Source organism: Chlorocebus sabaeus, chromosome 3 (genome assembly GCF_047675955.1).
Source record: "Chlorocebus sabaeus isolate Y175 chromosome 3, mChlSab1.0.hap1, whole genome shotgun sequence".
NCBI lineage: Eukaryota > Metazoa > Chordata > Mammalia > Primates > Cercopithecidae > Chlorocebus > Chlorocebus sabaeus.
Window position 1 is genome coordinate 75,322,181 of NC_132906.1, and position 22,166 is coordinate 75,344,346.

At 41.0% G+C, this 22,166-nt stretch overlaps 1 protein-coding gene across 2 annotated transcripts in view; it reads left to right on the top strand.

The window, feature by feature from the left end:
- The first annotated feature begins 1,148 nt into the window (after window positions 1–1,148).
- Window positions 1,149–22,166, top strand: part of GPC6 (glypican 6) — a 1,182,333-nt gene continuing 1,161,315 nt past the window's right edge. Inside the window, exon 1 of one of the 2 annotated variants that reach the window (XM_073014433.1) lies at window positions 1,149–2,239. In XM_073014433.1, coding sequence (XP_072870534.1) covers window positions 2,080–2,239 — 160 coding nt within the window. In that variant the 5' untranslated portion in view covers window positions 1,149–2,079. The remainder of the gene's footprint in view (window positions 2,240–22,166) is intronic. The other variant, XM_007960685.3, reaches the window with a different exon arrangement.

The following is a 22,166-nucleotide window of genomic DNA, read 5'->3' on the forward strand; positions in this document are numbered from 1 at the left end:
GAGGGAAAATAAGTTCAGTGATTTAAGATCTGCCAGTTAGCAGAAATATTGTGAAAGCAAACAATTGTGCTAAAATTTTAAGAGGAAAAAAGTTAAGTGTGTTGCCTTTTCGGAAAGATTTAGCTATGGAATTTTTTTTTTTTTTTTTGGTTTTGTTTTGTTTTGCCCTATGAGTTAGAAGACGACAAAGTGGCTCTGTAAATAAGTCGACTTCATTTTTAAAGCGTTTGAGGTTAAATGAGGTTGAATCTTGAGAGTCTTTTTGTTGGTTAGGAGAGGAGAAATTTATTATAAAGAGAGGAAGACAATGTAGCTAATGTGATGGTAATGACAAATTGAATGATTTAAACTTCCTGAGCCATTCTGGTCATTCACACCATCATCAGGAAAACATCTTCACGTGTAGCTTCATACATGAGCTCCACAAAACTGGGCATTACCTTCTAGTAGTTTCTGAATAATGTGCTGACCTATGATACATATAGCCACGTAAGTGAGTAAACACTATTATTATTATTTTGTCTTGGTTTTCATTAAACTATCTTAGTAGTTTCAGGAGCTCTGGGTTTCAACACACACTTCTGCCAGCTGACTTCAGTGCGTCCATTAGCATAACAAAGTCAATTAGGCAAACCTGAATTTTCACTTTTGTCCTGTTCACAGAACATCAGTGTAAATGGAGACAGGAAGAAGAAATTGGATTGATTCTCCACTTGAGAATTACGTTAATTTGGAAGAAAATGTTAGTCTACTATGCGAAGGCATCTGGTAAGAGGGAAGATACCACCTCCCTTCCCCCATTGTGTCCCTTTATGCACCTCTGACCCTTGTTCTCTCCTTTTTTTGTTGCTTCTGTGGTCTGGTTGTTAGCTTTCCTGATCCTCCACACATTAGAAACCTAAGCATAATGATTTCTGATCTAAGGCTATGGAATATTTGAAATAAGAAAAGGGGAAATTGTTGAGTCTAGAACCAAACCTTTTGAAATAAAGAACTACCGGTATGTAATATGTGCCTTTAGAAAAAAACAAAGTCAAACAGAAATGAGACAACTAGTTACAGTCGTGATTGTGCTCTGCCACCCAGGAACTCCCGTATGTGACTATTTCCACTCTGGCTTTGTGTTTCAGTAGGTCAGGGACATACATGAAGAGCAACAATTGGAACTGCGTTCTCCTTTACCTCCATAAAAACACAGCTTAATAACGTGTTAATGACTTTAAATTACCTTGTCTTTCTAGATTGCTTATTGATGTCATTTCAGATCGGTATAAAGGATGTGAAGCGAATGAGAAAATAGGAACGTTTCTTTTTCTTTTTTTCCCCTTTCTTTCTACCGAGTAGGAAGAGATCCACTCCAGGTTTTGCCTTTGATTCGGCCTGTGAATTTCGGCCGTGCAATGTGTAGCACGTTTCTTTCTCCCCCCTCCTTTCTCCTTCCTTCTTGCCTCCAGTGTCTGTCTCCAGGATTTCTCTCTTCCGATTTCAGGAGGACTCTCACAGGCTCTCACAGCCTGTGTTAAGCTGAGGTTTCCCCTAGATCTCGTATATCCCCAACACATACCTCCACGCACACACATCCCCAAGAACCTCGCGCTCACACCAACAGACACACGCGCGCACACACACTCGCTCTCGCTTGTCCGTCTCCCTCCCGGGAGAGCCGGTGCGCGTTCCCACCTTCGCCGCACACTCCGGCGAGCCGAGCCCGCAGCGCTCCAGGATTCTGCGGCCGGGAACTCGGATTGCAGCTCTGAGCCCCCATGGTGTTTTTTTAAACACTTCTCTTCCTTCTCTTCCTCGTTTTGATTGCACCGTTTCGATCTGGGGGCTAGAGGAGCAAGGCAAGCAGCCTTCCCAGCCAGCCCTTGTTGGCTTGCCATCCTCCATCTGGCTTATAAAAGTTTGCTGAGCGCAGTCCAGAGGGCTGCGCTGCTCGTCCCCTCGGCTGGCGGAAGGGGGTGACGCTGGGCAGCGACAAGGAGCGCGTCGCTGCCTCTGGCGGGCTTTCGGCTTGAGGGGCAAGGTGAAGAGCGCACCGGCCGTGGGGTTTACCGAGCTGGATTTGTATGTTGCACCATGCCTTCTTGGATTGGGGCTGTGATTCTTCCCCTCTTGGGGTTGCTGCTGTCCCTCCCGGCCGGGGCGGATGTGAAGGCTCGGAGCTGCGGAGAGGTCCGCCAGGCGTACGGTGCCAAGGGATTCAGCCTGGCGGACATCCCCTACCAGGAGATCGCAGGTAAGCGCGGGCGCGCGGCAAGGGCTGGCTGCAGCCCTCGGCTGCCGCACGTCCCCCTGGCTGCCCGGCGCCCCCTTCCTTCCCCCTGTTGCTGAGTTGGTGCCCACTTTCTGCCACCGCTCTACGGGACTCCGCGTCTCCGAGCTGGGCTGCGGATGCTCCTGCGGCTTCTCCGGCGGGGGAAGGTGTGCGTCTCCGCTGCCTCATTGTGTGCACACACGGGAACACCCTCGCTCCCGCCTGCCTCTGCTCTCGCGCCCTTCTACCCCTTAGTTGATGGCTCAGGCCAGGCCGGCCAGGGAGCCCGGGACACTCCGGGGCGGCTGCAAGGCGCAGACGGAGAGCCGAGCCGGGCGCTCACCCCGCGCTCTGGTTCGGGCAAACTTGGAAGAACTGCCACCGCAGTTTGCCCAGCGCCACAGTCTGAGTGGCGCCTTCTCAACTCCCGCCCTCGCGCCGGCAGGGGCGGTGGAGAGACGCAGAGGGCTCCCCCAGCCCCTCTCTCCCCTCTTCCTGTCCTCCCTGGGGCAGAGCGCAGGGCGCCCGGGCCGGGGGCGGGCAAGGCTGGGAGGGACCCTCGCCGGGGACCTGGCCTCCGGACGCCGGCATTTCAAGGCTGGTTTGGGGACTTCACGGGCTGCCTGTTTCAGATGTGGGGCAGGCTTTCCCGTTACGGTTCCTCAGTGCTTCTCCAGTTGCTGTTAGTCACTCAGGGCTCGGGGACACCCCGCCACTCGGTCCGGAGCCGGCCTTGTCTGCCAGCGAGCAGTCAACTTCAGCCGGTGGCTCAGCTGGGGATTCGGGTCCGGGTCCGGGGGCCCCGTGTCCCCCGCATGCCCAGCCACTGGCATTGCTCCACCAAGAGCTGAGAGCGCCCACCCTTTCTCTCGGCGCCAGTGTGTGTAGCACTTGGTCTCCGACAACTTGCTCGGCAGTCTGGGTGCTTGTTTTCCGGCTCTTAGCTCCAACCGAATCCGAGCTTCTCTGGGGCTCTGTGAATGAAACGTGTCGGGAGGAGATAATCCTTTGGCTGCTAAAGAACTGAACTGAGAGAGGCCAAGGGAGGCCTGGAGATGCTGCGAGGGCGCGGGCTGCTCAAACGGGGTAGCTGAAGTCCTTAGTGACCTCAGATCGTCAAGTCAAAACGCTGAATTTCCATCAGCCTCTCTCTGCTTTTTGCCAAGTAACTGGTGGATGGATGAAAAGCATTTTGCAGATATCTTGGAACATCACAGTTTCGATATGTTGTGGAATTGCTGTTTTCTTATGATTTTCAAGCTGTAGAAGTGAGGGTTTTTACTTACACTGAAATGAACACATTTAAATAAATTTGAGCATTGCCAAAGGGAAAAAAAAGAGGCGCAAATTACCAAACGCATAGAAGGAGCTTTTTCAATTCAGAGCCAGATACTCCCTTTGGTGAGTCTAAGGAAGAATCTGTGGTGAATTATAAGACTACTTTTCTATCCTTGTTACTTCTTCCTTCTTTTCCAGAACTCCTTAATTTGTTAATCAATTAAATAGAGAGCGACTGTCCTCACAGCTCCTTAAGTTTCTTAACTCTCCTTCTCCTTTGTCTACTGTTATTTCATTCTTTTTAATTAATTGATAAGGATCAACTTCGCTTCTTTTCCCTCCCCAAATCTCAGGGAATTCAACTTTTTAAAAGGTTTGTAGTATGGATCACTTCTAGAAACTTTTTCTCCTTTAATCTGAGCTTTTTCAAACGGTATCTTTTAAGCACACAGATGTTTTCCAACATGATTTCAGATAAGATATCTCAAAGAAGAAAATAGGTGTTTTTAAATTGCTTCGGTATTCTTTAGCGGATAATGGGACACTCAGGAGACTAGAGTTCATCCTCAGCATCAGGCACATCTCTTTAATATCAAAGTGAAGATTTTCAGTGTAAAACAATTTCTGTAGTCACCATGACTGTTTGTTGAGGACATTCCCAGGGGTTCATGTAAATTCTTCAGTGCATATTTAAAGAGGTTTTTGTTTTTGGTTTTGGTTTTTTGTCTGCTCCCCACCTTTTTACAATTACAGTGTTTGCTTATTAGCTATGAATTTCTAAAATGTGTGCACTTTTTTTTTTTAAACTCACCTACTTTCCATGAGTAAGGGCACACTGTTAACTTTGCTTTAAGCCTTGTGTCCTTTGATGCTGGTAGACATAAATCAAGATGCAGGTCACCACAGGGTCAGAGGCACATTTAATAGGAAAATAATGAATTGAAAGATAATTGTGTTTTTTAAGGATATACTTGTTTTTTTTAAAAATCAACTTTACTTAATGCTACCTATTGCTGTTTTAAGAATCACTTAGGAAATATATCCTGTTGTTACATGAACACTATCTCTCCTCCCTAGTTCTTGATACTGTTTATGTTTAATTATCTAGTGTAAGTGGTTATCTTTTCTTAAACTCTTTTTTTATCCTTTGCCTTGATTGGGCATCTAATGGTTTGCTTGAGGAATTTCATGTGTCTTCAATCTGCCAGGGCACATAAATTTAAAAGAATTGCTGTTCAGGCTTCAGATTCATGACAGCTGTTTCTAATTGAAAGCTATTTGCAGGTAGCTTGCTTAGTGAAATAACTTGAGAAGTAATAAGGACATTATGCTTCATCATGACATTATCAAAGTTTTACTCAGAACTCACAATTGTGAAATAGCGTTGCCCTTTTCTATTCTAGGGTAGAATAGACACCCAACAGATGAGGAAGTATGATAGGGAATATATAAAGTTATACTTTCAGAGAATGCTTGGGAAGGAGGAGGCCTTCAAGGGGCAGTTTGCACCATCAGTCTTCACTCAGTGCTGATTTTAAACTATCGCAAGGAGATCAGATAGACTCTATTTATCCTTGTTTGAAAAACTTCCAAAGGAGTAGACTCTTGATCCCCTTTCAGCAATCCATTCTAATATTTAGCAATTCTTGTGGTATAGAAATGTTTCCAGATATCTAGCCAAAAGCCTTCACAATGTGCTTGCTTATTTTTTCTTGTTCTATCTTCTGGGAAGATACTGAGCATGAATCATCAGGTTCTTTGTTAGGACAGTTATTCTGATCAAAGGTCAGTGTGAAACATTCTAGTCTCTCCTCATTCATCAGAATTATGACCTAATTTTCCAATCCTAAACTCTAAACTTCTAAAGGAACTCTACCCAAAAATAGCACCTGCTTAAAACTCCGGGAAATTCAGATAATGTTGTTTCAGGCTTACTCTGCCACTGTTTTATGCCTTGAGTCTTGCTAGGATCATTAATTATAACACTTTGTAGTTAACAGTGACTTATTGGCCTATGTGATCATGTTTTCATTACTTATGTAATGTGACTTTATTTAACAATCTCATATATAGAATTTATTATGTGCCCATCACCTACTTAAAAATTATTATCTTTATAATATCACCTTACTGAATTCTTCCAATAACTTAGTAGATGCTACACATTAACCCCATTTTATAGATGAAAAGGATGTGTGACAGGAACTTTAATTAACTTACCTAAGGGTGACTCAACTAGTAATTAATGAGGCTGCAATTCAAACCCAGGCATTCTGACTCCAGGGTCTATATACCTAACTTGGTCCACTGCCTTACAGTATTAAATGTTACCATTTATTTTGAATGAATGCATGCAAAATCTATTCTTTCATATATATATAGTCTGGTGTTATTAATCACTATATACACCTATGTATCCCTTCCAGTTGCGCATGCTAAATCCGTTTCTGTTTTGTTCCAGCGTCGTCTCTAATTTCTCAAAATCACTTTGACTTTGGATGTTGTATTCTCAGGAATTGGCCATGCCACCACCACTAATGGTTCATGCATTTACCCATTTTCCTGATCATTTTCTTGCAAGGTATAGTTATGTAAAACAGAAACTAAAGTACATTTCTTTGTTTTTTTCAGTACACTAGGCCTATTGAAAGACTGGGTTAGTCCAACAAAACTCATGATGGAAAGTTATTCATGGGGCTAGAGGGAGTAAGAACATTTATCTCTACTGATTAGAAAAAAAAAAATGTAACTAACTCTGTTTCCAATATTTATTTTGCAACTTTTTCTGTCCCAGGTATTTTGAGAGTTGGGTTACAGCTGGATATTAAAAAAGCACTAAACTCTTCATCTGTTTGATATTAATTTATCAAGTATTTATCTAAAAATCTGTATTTTAAAAAGATTATTTGTTTGTTTCAAAATACATAATGTTTCATTTTCACTGACCTTTGCCCAATGGGCGTGTGCTTTCTCTGGAAACCTTTCTTTCTGTCTGCTCCCCCAGCAGACCAACTAATTTAATACATTTACAATTTACACAACTTTTTTTTTTTTTCCCAGTTTCCATGGAGATACCACATTAACTTAAATGGAAAACAGTGTTTGGTAACTCTTACTCTTTAAAGCCACAGTAAATATCATAGTTTGAGATAAATTGTTTAATTTCTGTTTATCTGCCTGCTTCAGAGATTTCTGATTTCTTTGCCCCTGTTTAGTTAGCTGACTTCTTTAAAAGTTTTTGGAAGGACAGTATAAGTCACAAATGAGTGAAGTGAACTTCAATTTTTTTTTTTTTTTTTTTAATGATTCTACAAGTCACTAGATTTCTAAAAGAATCACATTAATTCCAGGTATCAAAGCAATATAAAAGTTGGGCTTTAGAAGTACCACTTGTTAAACTCTTGATTTGGGAATTAATTTTAGAGTGATTGTGAGTTATCTTAGCTGATTTAGTTAGAGGATAATTTGTCATCATTGGGAGCAAGAGTTCATTTGAGTTGACTGATACACTTTTTTACATAAAATTTCTTACAACTGCATTGTATCTTAATAATAGCTTGTGAGAAGAAATAAAGGCCACTGTTAAAATTGATTTAAAATGTACAGCATTATGTTCTTTCAGTATTATGGCATAAAGATTGTGCCATATATTATGTAAGAAAGTGACTAGTGTTCTTTTAAAATTATGGATGAAACTTATGAACACTTATAAAACACAAAATTATTGAGTAGTTTTAACCTAAAATGACCTAACTTCAATTACTAGTTTTGTATAGAAATATGAGTTTAGAATAAACATTATAATAAAATTGCTTTAAAATGATTTTAATCTTTTGATTTTATATTGAAACCCACAAAAATAACATTATAAGAACAACCTTTCCCGCCACTTACTTCACATCTTTCAAATTCCTTCTAGAAAGGCCAGTAAGGTGATTTAGAGTTATCTTGCCAGTATAAACAGTGATTTAATATTCTTTTAAACTTGGTGCTTGTATTTCTTTACAGACTAAATTCTGCTATGTTAAATTCTTGAGCTGGTACATAATTTGACTTTAAATATTTTCATAGATTTCTCCAGTATTATTCAGTTTTCAATGATATATATGGTACAGTTTGAAAGTATTATTGACTCCCTGGGATCATATATTTGTAATAAAGGGTTTCATAGTGGTGAGACTTGGGTAAATATTTTAAAATTCTAATAATCCTGGATAAAAATATCTAAGAATTTTTAATAACCTTGGATGACAAATATGTTTTAAATGAATGTGCCAGTTAGTAACAAAAAAAAAAAAATTAAAATTTGGTTTCACATTTTCACATTATTCAGGTTATTGGGTATTTTATTAACCCATTCTCTCTTCCAGGCATTTTTTCTTCATGCAATGAGTATTTATTGTATACCTACTATTGTATATCTACTATGGGTAAGTCATTGTACCAGCTTCTGGGGGTAGAGCCTCAGGGAATTTGAATCCCAGCAGGAAAGCAGAAATTAAGGACACCATTCACAATTAATTAATTGCACTCAGATAAATACATAGCACTAAGGGCACCTGGCACTGTGAAAGTATTTTATAGGAGCATTTGATCAAATCAGAGGCAGAATAATGGGATCTAAGCATGGGTAGCCTTCAGTAAGGAAGCAGGAGTGTGGAAGGGGCACACATTTCCTGTATGGTGAGAATACCTTGCAAACATGAGGAGAGTTCCAGTCCCTGGGGATAGTGGTCAGTGAGTGGGGAGGGGTGTGGGAGAGACTGGAGAAGAGGGCCCAAAGGTCAGGGTAATGACTTACACAGACATAAACAATCCAAAGGTAACCCCTGCGTCTTGGCCCTAAGTGGTTCCCTTTTTCACAGCGGATCTGAAACTTTAGCTAAAAAGCTCGGTAGTTTTTAAGTCAAGTTTTTAACACATCCAGTTGTTTCAAATATAGCACAAAGAAGCAGGTTTTTAACCATTTAGAGGGTGTTTGCCTTGTGCACTCTGTAAAACTGTACCTGCCTGCTAGCCATATGTAAGACAACCCTGGGGTGATCAAAGACTCCTAGCTGCTGCTGCCCTTAGCAGCTGAGGCTGTCTACTGTGTTGCTCATGACATTGCCTGGATCATAATGCCCTTCTCCCCTGGGAGTTCCTTGACCTTCTGCCCTTTTGGGTGGTGGCGCCTTTGTTAGCCCTGCGAGGTTTCATGCTGTGAGGGACTTTCCTTCACAGGCAACCTAAGTGTCTTCCAAATTAAGCTCACTGTGTGCTACTGCCATCTGGGGGTCATGTTGTCCTCCCCCACCCCATCAGCTCTGACATCCCTCAAACTCACTACAGTGACTTTGGCCTTTAGCCTGGCCCTTAAGAAGCTGTTGAATAAGTATTTTAATCAGGATTGGATATAGTTTTGAAATATTACATTGGTTGCTCTATAGAGAAAGGATTGAGGGGAAAAAAACATACAGGAAAAGGAGGAGAGGCTAGCTAGGACTAGAGTGGTGACCATGGAAATAGAGAGGATTCAAGAAATATTTAGTAGGTGAAATGGATCAAAGTTACTTATTTAGCATCTACTGTGTGACTGACAATGAATAGGACTGGGTTGTGTGTTTGTGCGTGTGTGTGTGTGTGAGAGAGAGACAGAGAAAGAGAGAAAGAGTGCGAGAGAGAGAAAGGGAAGGAAGAGAGAGAGATAATTAAAAGAGAAGTGTCCCAGAAATGTTAATTGAATTGCCATGGCAATAAAAATACTTTAGCATAGTTTATGTGTGCTTTATAATGGAGACAAAACTCAGTATCATTAAACCAGCAGAAGACTGTTAACAGTACCAGTGTCACTGAGAGAAAGATTTCCCAAATAGGATCAGATGAATTGCTAACTCTCAAAAGTGTAGAAATATCAAAATACATGTAAGCAGCTACATTCACTATGAAATTTAAGTAACAGTACTTTGTGCTCTGTCAGTAAAAAAAAACTTTAATTTTTTTACCCTAATGGAGAATTAAATCGTACCATCATTTCCATCAGTAATGATATTTGGTACTTAAGCTACTGACACAGCATTGTTTTAATCTAAGTACCAAATATCATTACTGATTATAATAACAACGAGAGGTTGAAGCTGAAAGGAGGAGGCAAAATTTAATTGGAGACTTGAAGGATGGGTAGCATTTGACAAAGGGCCATGAAACAAGGAGGCAGTTAGGGAGGAGTTAAATATGTGAGCAAAATAGGGTGTGTGGAGGAGAGCACAGAAAGGAATCTTATATTGAATACATAGGGTGGGATTGGATTTTTGGAGGGCCTTGAAAATTCTGGGCTTTATATGACAGAAAGTAGGTCATCATCTCAGGTTCTTGGCAGAGAGGTAACGTGATGAAAGTATTGTTTTGGATTAGGCAAACAGTATCACAGGATGGATTAGAGAAAAGATCATTAAAGGCCCCAGAGGGAGGGAAGAAGTACAGGGAGGGGACACTTAAATTTTAGAGGCTTAGGCAGGAGATTGCCAAGGTCTCAGAGGAGGATGAGAGGAGTGAAGAAGGGGTGAATAAGGCTATGAGAGAAGGAAGAAACAAGATTAAAAGGGAAAATTTTTAAAATTTTTTTAAAATTAAAAACTTCACTCTACTACTTAGAAATTCCAATAAAAGAGTTTAGAGGATGAGCTGTTGAAACTCTCAACTCAAGTAGTCTGTGTCAGTTAAGATACTTTTGGCAGCAGGTCACAGAAATTCCTGACTCAACTGGCTTACACAGTCAGGGAAAGCCGTTATTTCACATAATAAGAAGTCCCAGTGCAGAGCTCTTGCAGGAGTCAGAAAGCTGTAAGCTTGCAGTATCAACAGGGTGCCAGGTTCTCTCTGTCTTTTGGCTCTAAGATCCTTGTTCCACGGGATCACCTCCGAATAAACACAAGATGATGGCTAGAGTACCAGGAGCTAAGGCCTCATGACAATGCCCAGATGCACAGAAAGAAATAATTTCTTCCCACATGTCTCTTCCTTGGTGAGGCAGACCACTCTCAACAGTCCCCCAGCAGAGATGCCCACCCTTCTCATTTCAGAATTGCCTCCTATGCCTATACCTAGAAGGGAAGGTAAAAGGATATGGTCTTTCAGCTGGACCCTCAGATGGGAGCGGATGATCATAGCGTGGCTTGGCAAATCTTCATTATCTTTTTTTGTTATTCTTTGTAATTTCAATAGCTTCAGGAGTATAAGTGGTTGTTGGTTGTATGGATGAATTATGTAGTAGTGAATTCTGAGTTTTTAGTGTACCTGTCACCCAAATAGTGTTCATTGTACCCAAGAGCAAATTTTTCATCCCTCACCCTCTTCCCGCTGTCCCTACTTCTTAGTCTGCAGTGTCTATTATACCAGGGATCCCCAACACCCAGGCCATGGACTGGTAATGGTGTGTGGCCTGTTAGTGACTGGGCCATACAGCAGGAGGTAACAGTAGGCAAGTGAACATCACTGCCTGCGCTCTGCCTCCTGTCGGATCAGCAGCGGCATTAGCTATTCATAGGAGCATGGACTCTATCGTGAACTGCGCATGCGAGGGATGTAGGTTGCGTGCTCGTTATGAGAATCTAATGCCTCATGGTCTGAGGTGAAACAGTTTCATATCCAAACCATCCCCACCAATCCGTGGAAAAACTGTCTTTTATGAAACCAGTCCCTGGTGCCAAAAAGGTTAGGGACTGCTGCATTAGACCACTCTGTGTACCCCTGTGTACCCATACTTAGCTCCCACTTATTAGTGAAAACGTGGTATTTGGCTTTCTGTTCCTGAGTCACTTCATTTAGGATAATGGCCTCCAATTCCATTCAAGTTGCTGCAAAAGACATGATTTCTTTTTTGTTGGCTGAGAAGTATTTTATAGTATATGTATTCCAAATTCTCTTTATCCACTTATTGTTTCATGGGTACTTAGGTAGAATTCCCTGTTTGCAATTGTGAATTGTGTTGTGATAAATATATGAGTGCAGTTGTCTTTTTGATACAATGACTTCTCTTCCTTTAAGTAGATAAACCCAATAGTGGGATTGCTGGATTGAATGGTAGATCTACTTTTAGTCCTTTGAGAAATTTCCATGCTGTTTGCCGTAGAAGTTGCACTAATTTACATTCCCACCAATAGTATATAAGCATTCCCTCTTTGCCACATCTATGTCAACTTTTGTTTTTTGATTTATTTAAATAATGGCCATTCTGACTACGGTAAGGTGGTATCTCATTGTAGTTTTAATTTTCGTTTCCATGATAATTAGTAATGTTAAGCATTTTTTTTTCAAGTTTTTGCCCATTTGTGTGTCTTCTTTTGAAAAATGTCTCTTCATGTCATTTACACACTTTTTAAGGTGATTATTCATTTTATTCTTGTTGATTTGTTTGAGATCCTTGTAGATTCTAGATATTAGTCCTTTGTCAGATACATAGTTTGCAAATATTTTCTTTCATTCTGTAGTTTGTTTACTGTTTTGAGTATTTCCTCTGCTATGCAGAAGCTTGCTAGATTAAGTCCAACTACGTATTTTTGTTTTTATTTCATTTGCTTTTGGAGTCTTAGTCATAAATTCTTTGCCTAGGCCAATGTCCAGAAGAGTTTTTCTTAGATTTCATTCTAGAATTTTAATGGTTTCAGTTTTTACAATTAAGTCTTTAATTTATCTTCAGTTATTTTTTAATATGGTGAGAGATAGGGATCCAGTTTTATTCTTGTGCATGTGACTAGACAGTTTTCTTAGGACTTTTTATTGAATAGGGTGTCCTTTCCCCAGTATATGTTTTTGTTTGCTTTGTCAAAGATTAGTTGGTTGTAGGGATTAGGCTTTATTTCTGGGTTCTCTGTTCTGTTGGTCTATGTGTCTATTTTTACATTATTATCATGCTATTTGGGCTACTAGAGCATTCTAGTATAATTTGAAGTTGTGTAATATTATGCCTTCAGCTTTGTTCTTTTTCTTAGGATTGCTTTGGCTACTCAGGCTCTTGGTGGTTTCATGTGAATTTTGGGATTGCTTTTTCTAACTGAAAAATGATATTGGTATCACAAGGTAATTTATACATTCAGTGCCATCCCCATCAAGCTACCAATGACTTTCTTCACAGAATTGGAAAAAACTACTTTAAAGTTCATATGGAACCAAAAAAGAGCCTGCATTGCCAGGACAATCCTAAGTCAAAAGAACAAAGTTGGAGGCATCACGCTACCTGACTTCAAACCAAACTATAAGGCTACAGTAACCAAAACAGCATGGTACTGGTATCAAAACAGATATATAGACCACTGGAACACAACAGACTCCTCAGAAATAATACCACACATCTACAACCATCTGCTCTTTGACAAACCTGATGAAAACAAGAAATGGGGAAAGGATTCCCTATTTAATAAATGGTGCTGGGAAAACTGGCTAGCCGTATGTAGAAAGTTGAAACTGGATCCCTTCCTTACACCTTATACAAAAATTAATTCAAGATGAATTAAAGACTTAAATGTTAGACCTAAAATCATAAAAACCCTACAAGAAAACCTAGGCAATACTGTTCAGGACATAGGCATGGGCAAGGACTTCATGTCTAAAACACCAAAAGCAATGGCAACAAAAGCCAAAATTGACAAATGGGATCTAATTAAACTAAAGAGCTTCTGCACAGCCAAAGAAACTGCCATCAGAGTGAACAGGCAACCTACAGAATGGGAGAAAATGTTTGCAATCTACCCATCTGGACAAAGGGCTACTATCCAGCATCTACAAATAAACAAATTTACAAGAAAAAAATCAACCCCATCAAAAAGTGGGCGAAGGATACGAACAGACACTTCTCAAAAGAAGACATTTATGCAGCCAACAGACACGTGAAAAACTGCTCATCATCACTGGCCATCAGAGAAATGCAAATCAAAACCACGAGATACCATCTCACACCAGTTAGAATGGCGATCATTAAAAAGTCAGGAAACAACAGGTGCTGAAGAGGATGTGGAGAAATAGGAACACTTTTACACTGTTGGTGGGACTGTAAACTAGTTCAACCATTGTGGAAGACAGTATGGTGATTCCTCAAAGATCTAGAACTAAAAATACGATTTGACCCAGCCATCCCATTACTGGGTATATACCCAAAGGATTATAAATCATGCTGCTATGAAGACACATGCACACATGTGTTTATTGTGGCACTATTCACAATAGCAGACTTGGAACCAACCCAAATGCCCATCAATGATAGACTGGATTAAGAAAATGTGGCACATACACACCATGGAATACTATGCAGCCATGAAAAAGGATGAGTTCATGTCCTTTATAGGGACATGGATGCAGCTGGAAACCATCATTCTCAGCAAACTATCGCAAGGACAGAAAACCAAACACCCCATGTTCTCACTCATAGGTGGGAACTGAACAATGAGATCACTTGGACTCAGGAAGGGGAACATCACACACTGGGGCCTGTTGTGGGGTGGGGGAACGGGGGAGGGATAGCGTTAGGAAATATACCTAATGTAAATGACAAGTTAATGGGTGCAGCACACGAACATGGCACATGCATACATATGTAACAAACCTGCACATTGTACACATGTACCCTAGAACTTAAAGTATAATAATAATAATAATAATAAATAAAATAAGTGTTAAAAAAAGAAAAATGATATTGGTATATTGATAGAAATTGCATTGAATCTGTAGAATGCTTTTGGCAGTATGGTCATTTTCACAATATTGATTTTTCCAATCCATAAGCATGGGGTGTTTTTCCATTTGTTTGTATGAGCTACAATTTCTTTCCTCAGTGTTTTGTAGTTCTCCTTGTAGAGATCTCTCACATCCTTGGTTAAATATCTTCCTTATGCTTTAAAATAAAAAAGTTTATTGTTTTGCAGCTATTGTAAATAGGATGGAATTCTTGATTTGGTTCTAAGCTTGGTCATTATTGGTATATAGCAGTGCTACTGATTTGCATGGATTGGCTTTGTAACCTGAGATATTACTGAGTTCATTTATCAAATCCAGTTGTCTTTTGGAGGAGTCTGTAGGGTTTTTTAGGTACAAGAACATATGATTGGCAAACAGAAATAGTTTGACTTCCTCTTTTCTATTTGGAATGCCTTTTATTTTTTTCTTTTGCGTAATTGCTCTGGCTAGGACTTCCAGTATATGTTCAATAGAAGTAGCGAAAGTGGGCATCCTTGTCTTATTGCACTTCTTAAGGGAAATGTTCTTATGGGGGGATGCTTTCAACTTTTCCCCCTTCAGTATGATGTTCACTGTGGGTGTGTTGTATATGGCTTTTATTATTTTTAAGTATGTTCGTTCTAGGCCTAGTTTCTTGAGGGTTTTTATCATGAAGTGATGCTGAATTTTATTAAATGCTTTTCTTTCATCTACTGAAATGGCCATATAGCTTTTGTTATTAATTCTGTTTATGTGGTGAATTACATTTGTTGACTTGCATATGTTGAACCATCCTTGCATCCCTGAAATGAAGCTTAGTTGATCCTGGTGAATAATCCTTTTGTTGTGCTGTAGGATTTGGTATGCTGTGTTTTGTTGAGGAGTTTTGCATCTATATTCATCAGAGATGCAATATAGATCACAGTTTTATTTTTTTGTCATGTCCTTCCTGACTTTGGTATCAGGGTGGTACTGGCTTCATAGGATGAGTTAGGGAGGATTTCCTCCTTTTCAATCTTTTGAAATAGTTTTAGTGGATTGGTATCTTTTTTTTTTTTTTTTTTTTTTTTTGAGGCAGAGTCCTGCTCTGTCACCCAGGCTGGAGTGCAGTGGTGCAGTCTCAGCTCACTGCAAGCTCCGCCTCCTGGGTTCATGCCATTCTCCTGCCTCAGCCTCCCGAGTAGCTGGGACTACAGGCGCCCGCCACCACGCCTGGCTAATTTTTTGTATCTTTAGTAGAGACGGGGTTTCACCGTGTTAGCCAGGATGGTCTCGATCTCCTGACCTCGTGATCTGCCCGCCTTGGCCTCCCAAAGTGCTTGGATTACAGGCGTGAGCCACCGCGTCCGGTGGTATCACTTCTTTTAATGTCTGGTCACATTCAGCATGAATCTAGCTGGTCCTGGGCTTCATTTTCTTGAAAAATTTTTAAGTTACTGATTTGATCTCACTAGTTATTTGTCTGTTCAGGATTTCTGTTTCTTCCTGATTCAAACTTGGGGGGTTTTATGTTTCCAGAAATTTATTCATTTCCTCTAGATTTTCTAGTTTGTGTGCTTAGAGATGTTCATAGAACATCAGATCTATGAAAATGGAGATATTACAACTGATACCACAGAAATACAAAAGATCATCTGAGATCATTTTTTTGTATTTCTGTGTTATCAGTTGTAGTGTCTCCATATTTATTTCTGATTGAGCTTATTTGAATCTTCTCTATTGTTACCCTGGTTAATCTAGCTAGCGATTTATCAATTTTATCCTTTCAAAGAACCAACTTTACATTTCATTGATCTTTGCATTATTTTTTTCAGTTTCGGTTTTGTTTAATTCTGCTCTGATCTTTGTTATTTCTTTTCTGCTACCTTTGGGTTTGGTTTGTTCTTGTTTTTCTAGCTCCCTGAGGTGTGACATTGGTTGTCAATTTGTGATCTTTTTGTCTTTTTTGATGTAGACATTTAGTGCTATAAGCTTTCCTCTTAGTACTACTTTTACAGTATCCCAGAGATTTTGATAACTTGTGTCACTGTCATCGATTTTGAAAAAATTCGCAATTTTAATGTTGATTTTATCATTGATCTAAAAATCATTCAGGAGCAGATCATTTAATTTCCACATATTTTTATAGTTTTGTGAGTCCCTCTTGGAATTGATTTTTAGGTTTATTCTGCTGTAGTCTGAGAAGATGCCTGATATGATTTTGATTTTTAAAAATTTATTGGAACTTGTTTGGTGGATTTATCCTCTATCTTGGAAACTATTCCACGTGCTTATGACAAGAATGTACATTCTCTAGTTTGGTGTAGAATGTTCTGTAAACCTCTGTTAGGTTCATTTGTCCTAGAATCCAGTTTATGGCAAGTGTTTCTTTGTTGACTTTCTGTCTGAATGATCTAGCTAGTGTTGTGTTGAAGTCCCCCACTAGGATTGTACTGCTGTATTTGTCTTTTCTTACATCTAGTAGTATTTGTTTTACAAATCTGGAAGCTCTGGTGTTAGGTGTGTGTTTATCTAAGGTTGTTATCTCTTCTTGTTGAGTTGATCAACTATTATTATATAATGACCTTTTATGTCTTTTTATTATTTATTTATTTATTTATTTACTATTGTTGATTTAATGTCTGATTAAGAATGACCAGTGCTGCTCATTTTTGGTTGGCATTTGTGTGGAATATTTTGTTCTATCCCTTTACTTTGAGTCTATAAGAATCTTTACAAGTGGGTCTCTTGAAGGCAACAGATACTTAGATTGTGCTTTTTAAATTAATTCCACTAATGTATCTTTTAAGTGGGGCATTTAGATAATTTATATTCAAAGTTAATAGTCATATGTTAAATACTCTTCCAGTCATCATGTTGATTGCTACCTAGTTGTTTTGTATTCTCCATCATGTTACTATTTTATAAGCAGTAAATTTTATACTTTTGAATGTTTTTTATACTGGTGCATATAGAACTTTCATTCTGATGTTTAAAATTCCTTTGAGCATTTCTTATAGGACCAGTCTAGTGGTGACAGATTCTCTCCGAGTTTGCTTTACTGGGAAAGACATTATTTCTCCTTCATTTATGAAACTAAGTTTTGCACCATACAAAATTCTTGGTGACCATTACTCTGTTTAAGAAGACTAAAGATAGAATTCCAATCCCCTCTGGCTTGTGAGTTTTTTGCTGAGAAGTCTGCCATAAGTCTGACAGATTTTCCTTTATAAGTTATTTGATGCCTTTGTCTCACTACTCTTAGAATTATTTCTTTCATGTTGACTTTAGATAACCTGATGATTACATGCCTTAGAGATGTTCTTTTTGCAGTGAATCTCCCAGGAGTTCTTTGAGCCTCTTGTGTCAGGATGTTTAAATCTCTATCAAGACCAGAGAAGTTTGCCTCAAATATTCCCTCAAATAGGTTTTCCAAACTTTTTACTTTTTCTTCTTCTCCTTCAGGAATACCTATGATTATAGGGTTTCGATGTTTTAGATAATCCCATATTTGTTGGAGACTGTATTCATTTCTTTTGATTCCTTTTTCTTTGTTTTTGTCTGAGTGGGTAAACCCAAAAGCCTTATATCCAAGCTCTGAAATTATTTCTTTTGCTTGGTCTAGTCTCTCTTGGTAAAACTTTTCACTGCATTTTGTAACTCCCTAAATGAGTCTTTGATTTCTAGAAGTTCTGTTTTTTTTGTTTTGTTTTGATTTTTTGATTTTTAAAAATCTATCTCCTTGGAAAATTTCCATTCATATCTTGAGTTGTTTTCCTGATTTCTTTATGTTGGTTTCAACTTCCTCTTGGATCTCATTCAGAAACTTTATGATCAATATTTTGAATTCTTTATCTGGTATTTCCAAGATTTCATTTTGGTTTGGATTTATTGCTAAAGAATTGATGTGATCTTTTGGGGGCACTGCAAAACTCTGCTTTTCATATTGCCAGAATTATTTTTCTGCTTCCTTCTCATCTGGATAGACTGTTTCTTATTATTATTTTTGGATTGATTTTTGACTGGACTGGGTTTTTTTTTTTTTTCTACTTGAGGATGTAACTATAATGTGTATAGTTTATGATTCCCTAGCTTTGGCTCTGGGTAATTTCAATTGCAAAAACTGTGTGTGAGTTCCTTGGTTGTAGAGAATTTTGTGTGATGGCTTTCTTAGATCCTGCTTATAGTAGCAATGTAGTGGGTGTGTGAATAGGGTCACTGTCTCCTGTGGTGCTTTAATGGCAGAGGTCTCATGAAGCTTATTTTATTCCTCTTGATGTGTACTTTTTTCCCCAGTATTTTTTTTCACTGGGTCGAACAATTTAGTCTTCAGTTCCATTAGAGGTGCCCATGGGTGAGAATTAATTGTGGCTGAGGTAGGTGGGTATATGCAATACCACAATGGTGGGCACACATCCCAGCCCTGATGGACGTAGCCTGAGGAGTTCCCATGAAATGCACTGAGGTCTTCATAGGTGAAAGGGAGGGTTCTACTTCAGCTCTGCTACAACCCTGGCAAAAAACAACCCAACTCCCTATCATGCTTCTGTCCCAGTGTCCTGGATATTCAGATTAGACAAGCATCTCTCCATCTGCAGAAATGCTGACATTTTGTGTAGCGAGGGAGCAGGGCTCTACTCCTCTTGCAAGCCTGACCCCAGAAGACACACATCCTGTGGAGACACAGTCACCCCAAAATGCACTAGAAAGACCATCTACAGATGTACCCAAGCCAAGCTCCTATGGGAGACATCCTGGCTGTGTCTGCAGCAGTGGGCGAGGGGGAGAAGTCCCCTCTATGTCCCTTCATGAGTACTGGGGCTGCTCGACCGCTGGGGAAGAATTGCAGTCTTCCCACTGAGCTGAGCACCGTGCCCATCCCTGTGCTGAAAGAGGTGCAGCTGCTCCTAGCCCAAAAGCAGGAAGTACACGGACACAAGAAAACCTATACTCTGTTTCTTTTGTCCCACAGGGTGCTCCCTTGGTGTGGTGCACTCCCCCTTCCCCTAGGTATGGCAATCCCTGGGGGCCAGACCACTGTGAATCCTGCTGCTCCTCTGGGTGTAGCCACCCTATGGGGTTGCCACAATCCAGGTTGGTGCTGAGGCATGTCTACAAGAGATCCTGTGATGTGAAGACACAAGGGTTGAAAGTCCCCAAGCAGAACAAAGTCCCACAATCGGTGCACACTCAGCATGGCTCCTGCTACTACAGCTTGGGACCAGGCGGAACAGGAAGGGACCCTGTTGCAGCTGGTAGCCCAATATAATGCCCTCGAGAAGTCCCCAGATCACAGTCCACTCCAGTACTTGGGCTTATGGTGGCAAAAAAGCTCTCCTTGAGTTTGGATACCAGCAGTCTTCTCCGAGGGCTGGAGAGGCCAAGAGCATTCCCACCTACCCTTTCCACAGAATACTAAGTCTGTCTGGATTTGATCTCTGCCAGCTTCTTCGTTCCTTAATTTTTGTGTACATTGTAGATTCTTCCAATGAATTCTCCAATGGGCTCCAACAATCTCCCCTTAGCACTCCATTTGGGCTATAGTTATTCATGTTCACCTGTAATTCTGTGTTTTGTTGTTGTCATTCTGAAGTGTCACCCATGTCTCTAGCCAGCCATCTGGAGAAGCCCCCTGATCCCTCAGGTCATGGACTGGTCTACAGGACTTGCAGTAGCTTGGGCTTTGCTCTTACCTCCAGAGGCAAGTGATGTGGGTGGACCTGGACCAGGCTGATCTGTGCTCTCTGGTCTCCCAGTGGCAGGTGCAAGCACCAGCTCTGATGGGGGTGGCAGGGGAGTGGTGTGGGCTCTGTGGGTCTGTCTTGGTCTGTTCAAGATTTCTAAATAAGGGTATTTGGTGTGGTTTGGTGGTTTTTTCACTTGCCAGCTGTAGTATCAATATACTGGGCATGTGAATGGGTTCATGGCCTCCTGGGTAGCTGGGGTGGTATGGACAATGGTGTTAGCTAAGGTCAAAGAAGAGTTTTCTCCTTCACAAGCACTGTGTTGTTGTGCCAGAAGATGTTGTAATGGGCCTTGCTGGGTGAAGTCAGGCCAGGAGGTAGTGCTTGTCGGAGAGAACCGGCTACCGGGGTGGCCATGGGATGCTTGGCATGTGTTATTCAGGGGAAGCACTCAGTGTCGCTGGTGACGGGCAGGGCCATGGAACTCCCAAAAGGCCTTGTTTGTGTTCTGCTGCCAAGGTGGGTGGAGGGGAAAAGCTGGGTAGGGGCTGGGTCAGGCAGTCCTGTGTTTTGGCTTCCCAAGTGTGAGTGTAAGCAGTGGCCCTGATGGGAGTCAGTGGGAAATTTCCTGGCCACTGGGGTAATGTTTCAGAGAGGAATGGAACCACTTTCGCTGCATAAAAGAGTCCGCGCTGGGAGCTGGGCTGCAGGTGGCAATGAGACCCATCCAGCTCCCACGCCTTGGACAGAGCAGATCTCACACCCAGACTTCTGCTGGCAGAAAGCTGCAAGAGCTGGCTGGGTCCCACAATGCAAGACTGCCACACACTGCAAGACTTCCCACCAAAGACAGAAACCGCAGCTCTCAGGCCACACCCCTTCTAGTTCGGCCCACGAAGCAGGGGCACCTGGCTCTTGTGTCCATGCCAAAAGCATGCTTTATGCTTAAGATTAGATTGCAAATCTCACTTGGGAGTTTCTTCCAGCTTGTGGCCATCGCCTGAGTTAGCTAGCAGATTTCCATGAGGGCGTCTGTGAGTTGGATTAGGAATGTCTTCCTTCTGCCCCTCCTGGGGCCTGGGAGGGCATGCAAAGCACTTCCCCATGTTGCTCCTCCCCACCACTCCCCAAGTGAGCTCTAGCACCCGGTCGGGTTAAGGTGCTGCCCCAAGGCCTGGATTAAGCGGCTCCCCAATGGGAATGTGCATGAAGGAGACAGTCTCTCCCCGTTTCACCCTCCGAAGACTGCAGTTTTCTGCCTGACTCAGCCTGCTGCCTACTGCTCCTTTCACAGTATCCAAAGTTTCTTTCACTTTTTCTCTTGAGTTCCTCTGTTCCTTGTTAGATAAAAGTGCACAGCGTGAATCTCTGCATGCTATTTTGCTCTTTTCAAAAAGGTGAGGCACACTAACAAAGCCTCTAATCTGCCATCTTCAAAAAAAAATCTTCATAATGTTAATAAGAATCCCAAGAAATTGAGTAGTCATTGAGAAACTGAGAGAAACTGCCGAGGCTCTCTGAATTAATGAGGTATTTGGCATTGTCACTTTAGTCCAGTATTTCTCAACCCTGGCCAGCGATGAACTGATTAGGTATTAACAACTGCCTGGGTGTGGAGGGGACACTGATTCGTAGCATTTGGTAAGTTTGTGGTATAAATATTCTCACCATGAACAATTTCAAGCTACCACCAGTTTAACAGCCAGTTCACAGAATTCCTTAAAATTTAACAGTCTTCTAGGCTGTAATGTGGGACACTGAAAATTATCTATACTTGAGCACCATTATTCAATTTTGGATACTCTGATTTAATTGATTTGGGAAAGCGCGCAGTCCTTCCTTCTTCTGTTCTCTACTTCCTTCCTTCATTCTTTCCCTCCTTTCATAATTTCCTACAGTAATTTAGATGTGCTCCCAGGGTTGAGAATGAGTGAGGTAGAGCAGTGAGCTTCCCAAACTTTACTATGCATCAGAATCACTGAAAGGCTTGCAAAACACAAATGGCTGGGCTCCACCTCCCAGCGTTTCTGAATCAGTAGCAGTTCTGGCCTGGAGTCCGTAATTTGCATTTCTAACAAGTTCTCAGGTGATGCTGATGTTATTGGTCCAGGTATCATACTTTGAGTCTCTGGGGCTCATACTCTGGGTGCCATTCGATGTGGTTTTAAATACAAGTTTCTTTCAGAGTGGACAGTCACCTTTTGGAGAATGGTTTTTATATTGTTTTTTACATTGGTTGTGGGTGAGAATCTCCACCCACAAAGTGCGTTACTGCTACAAGT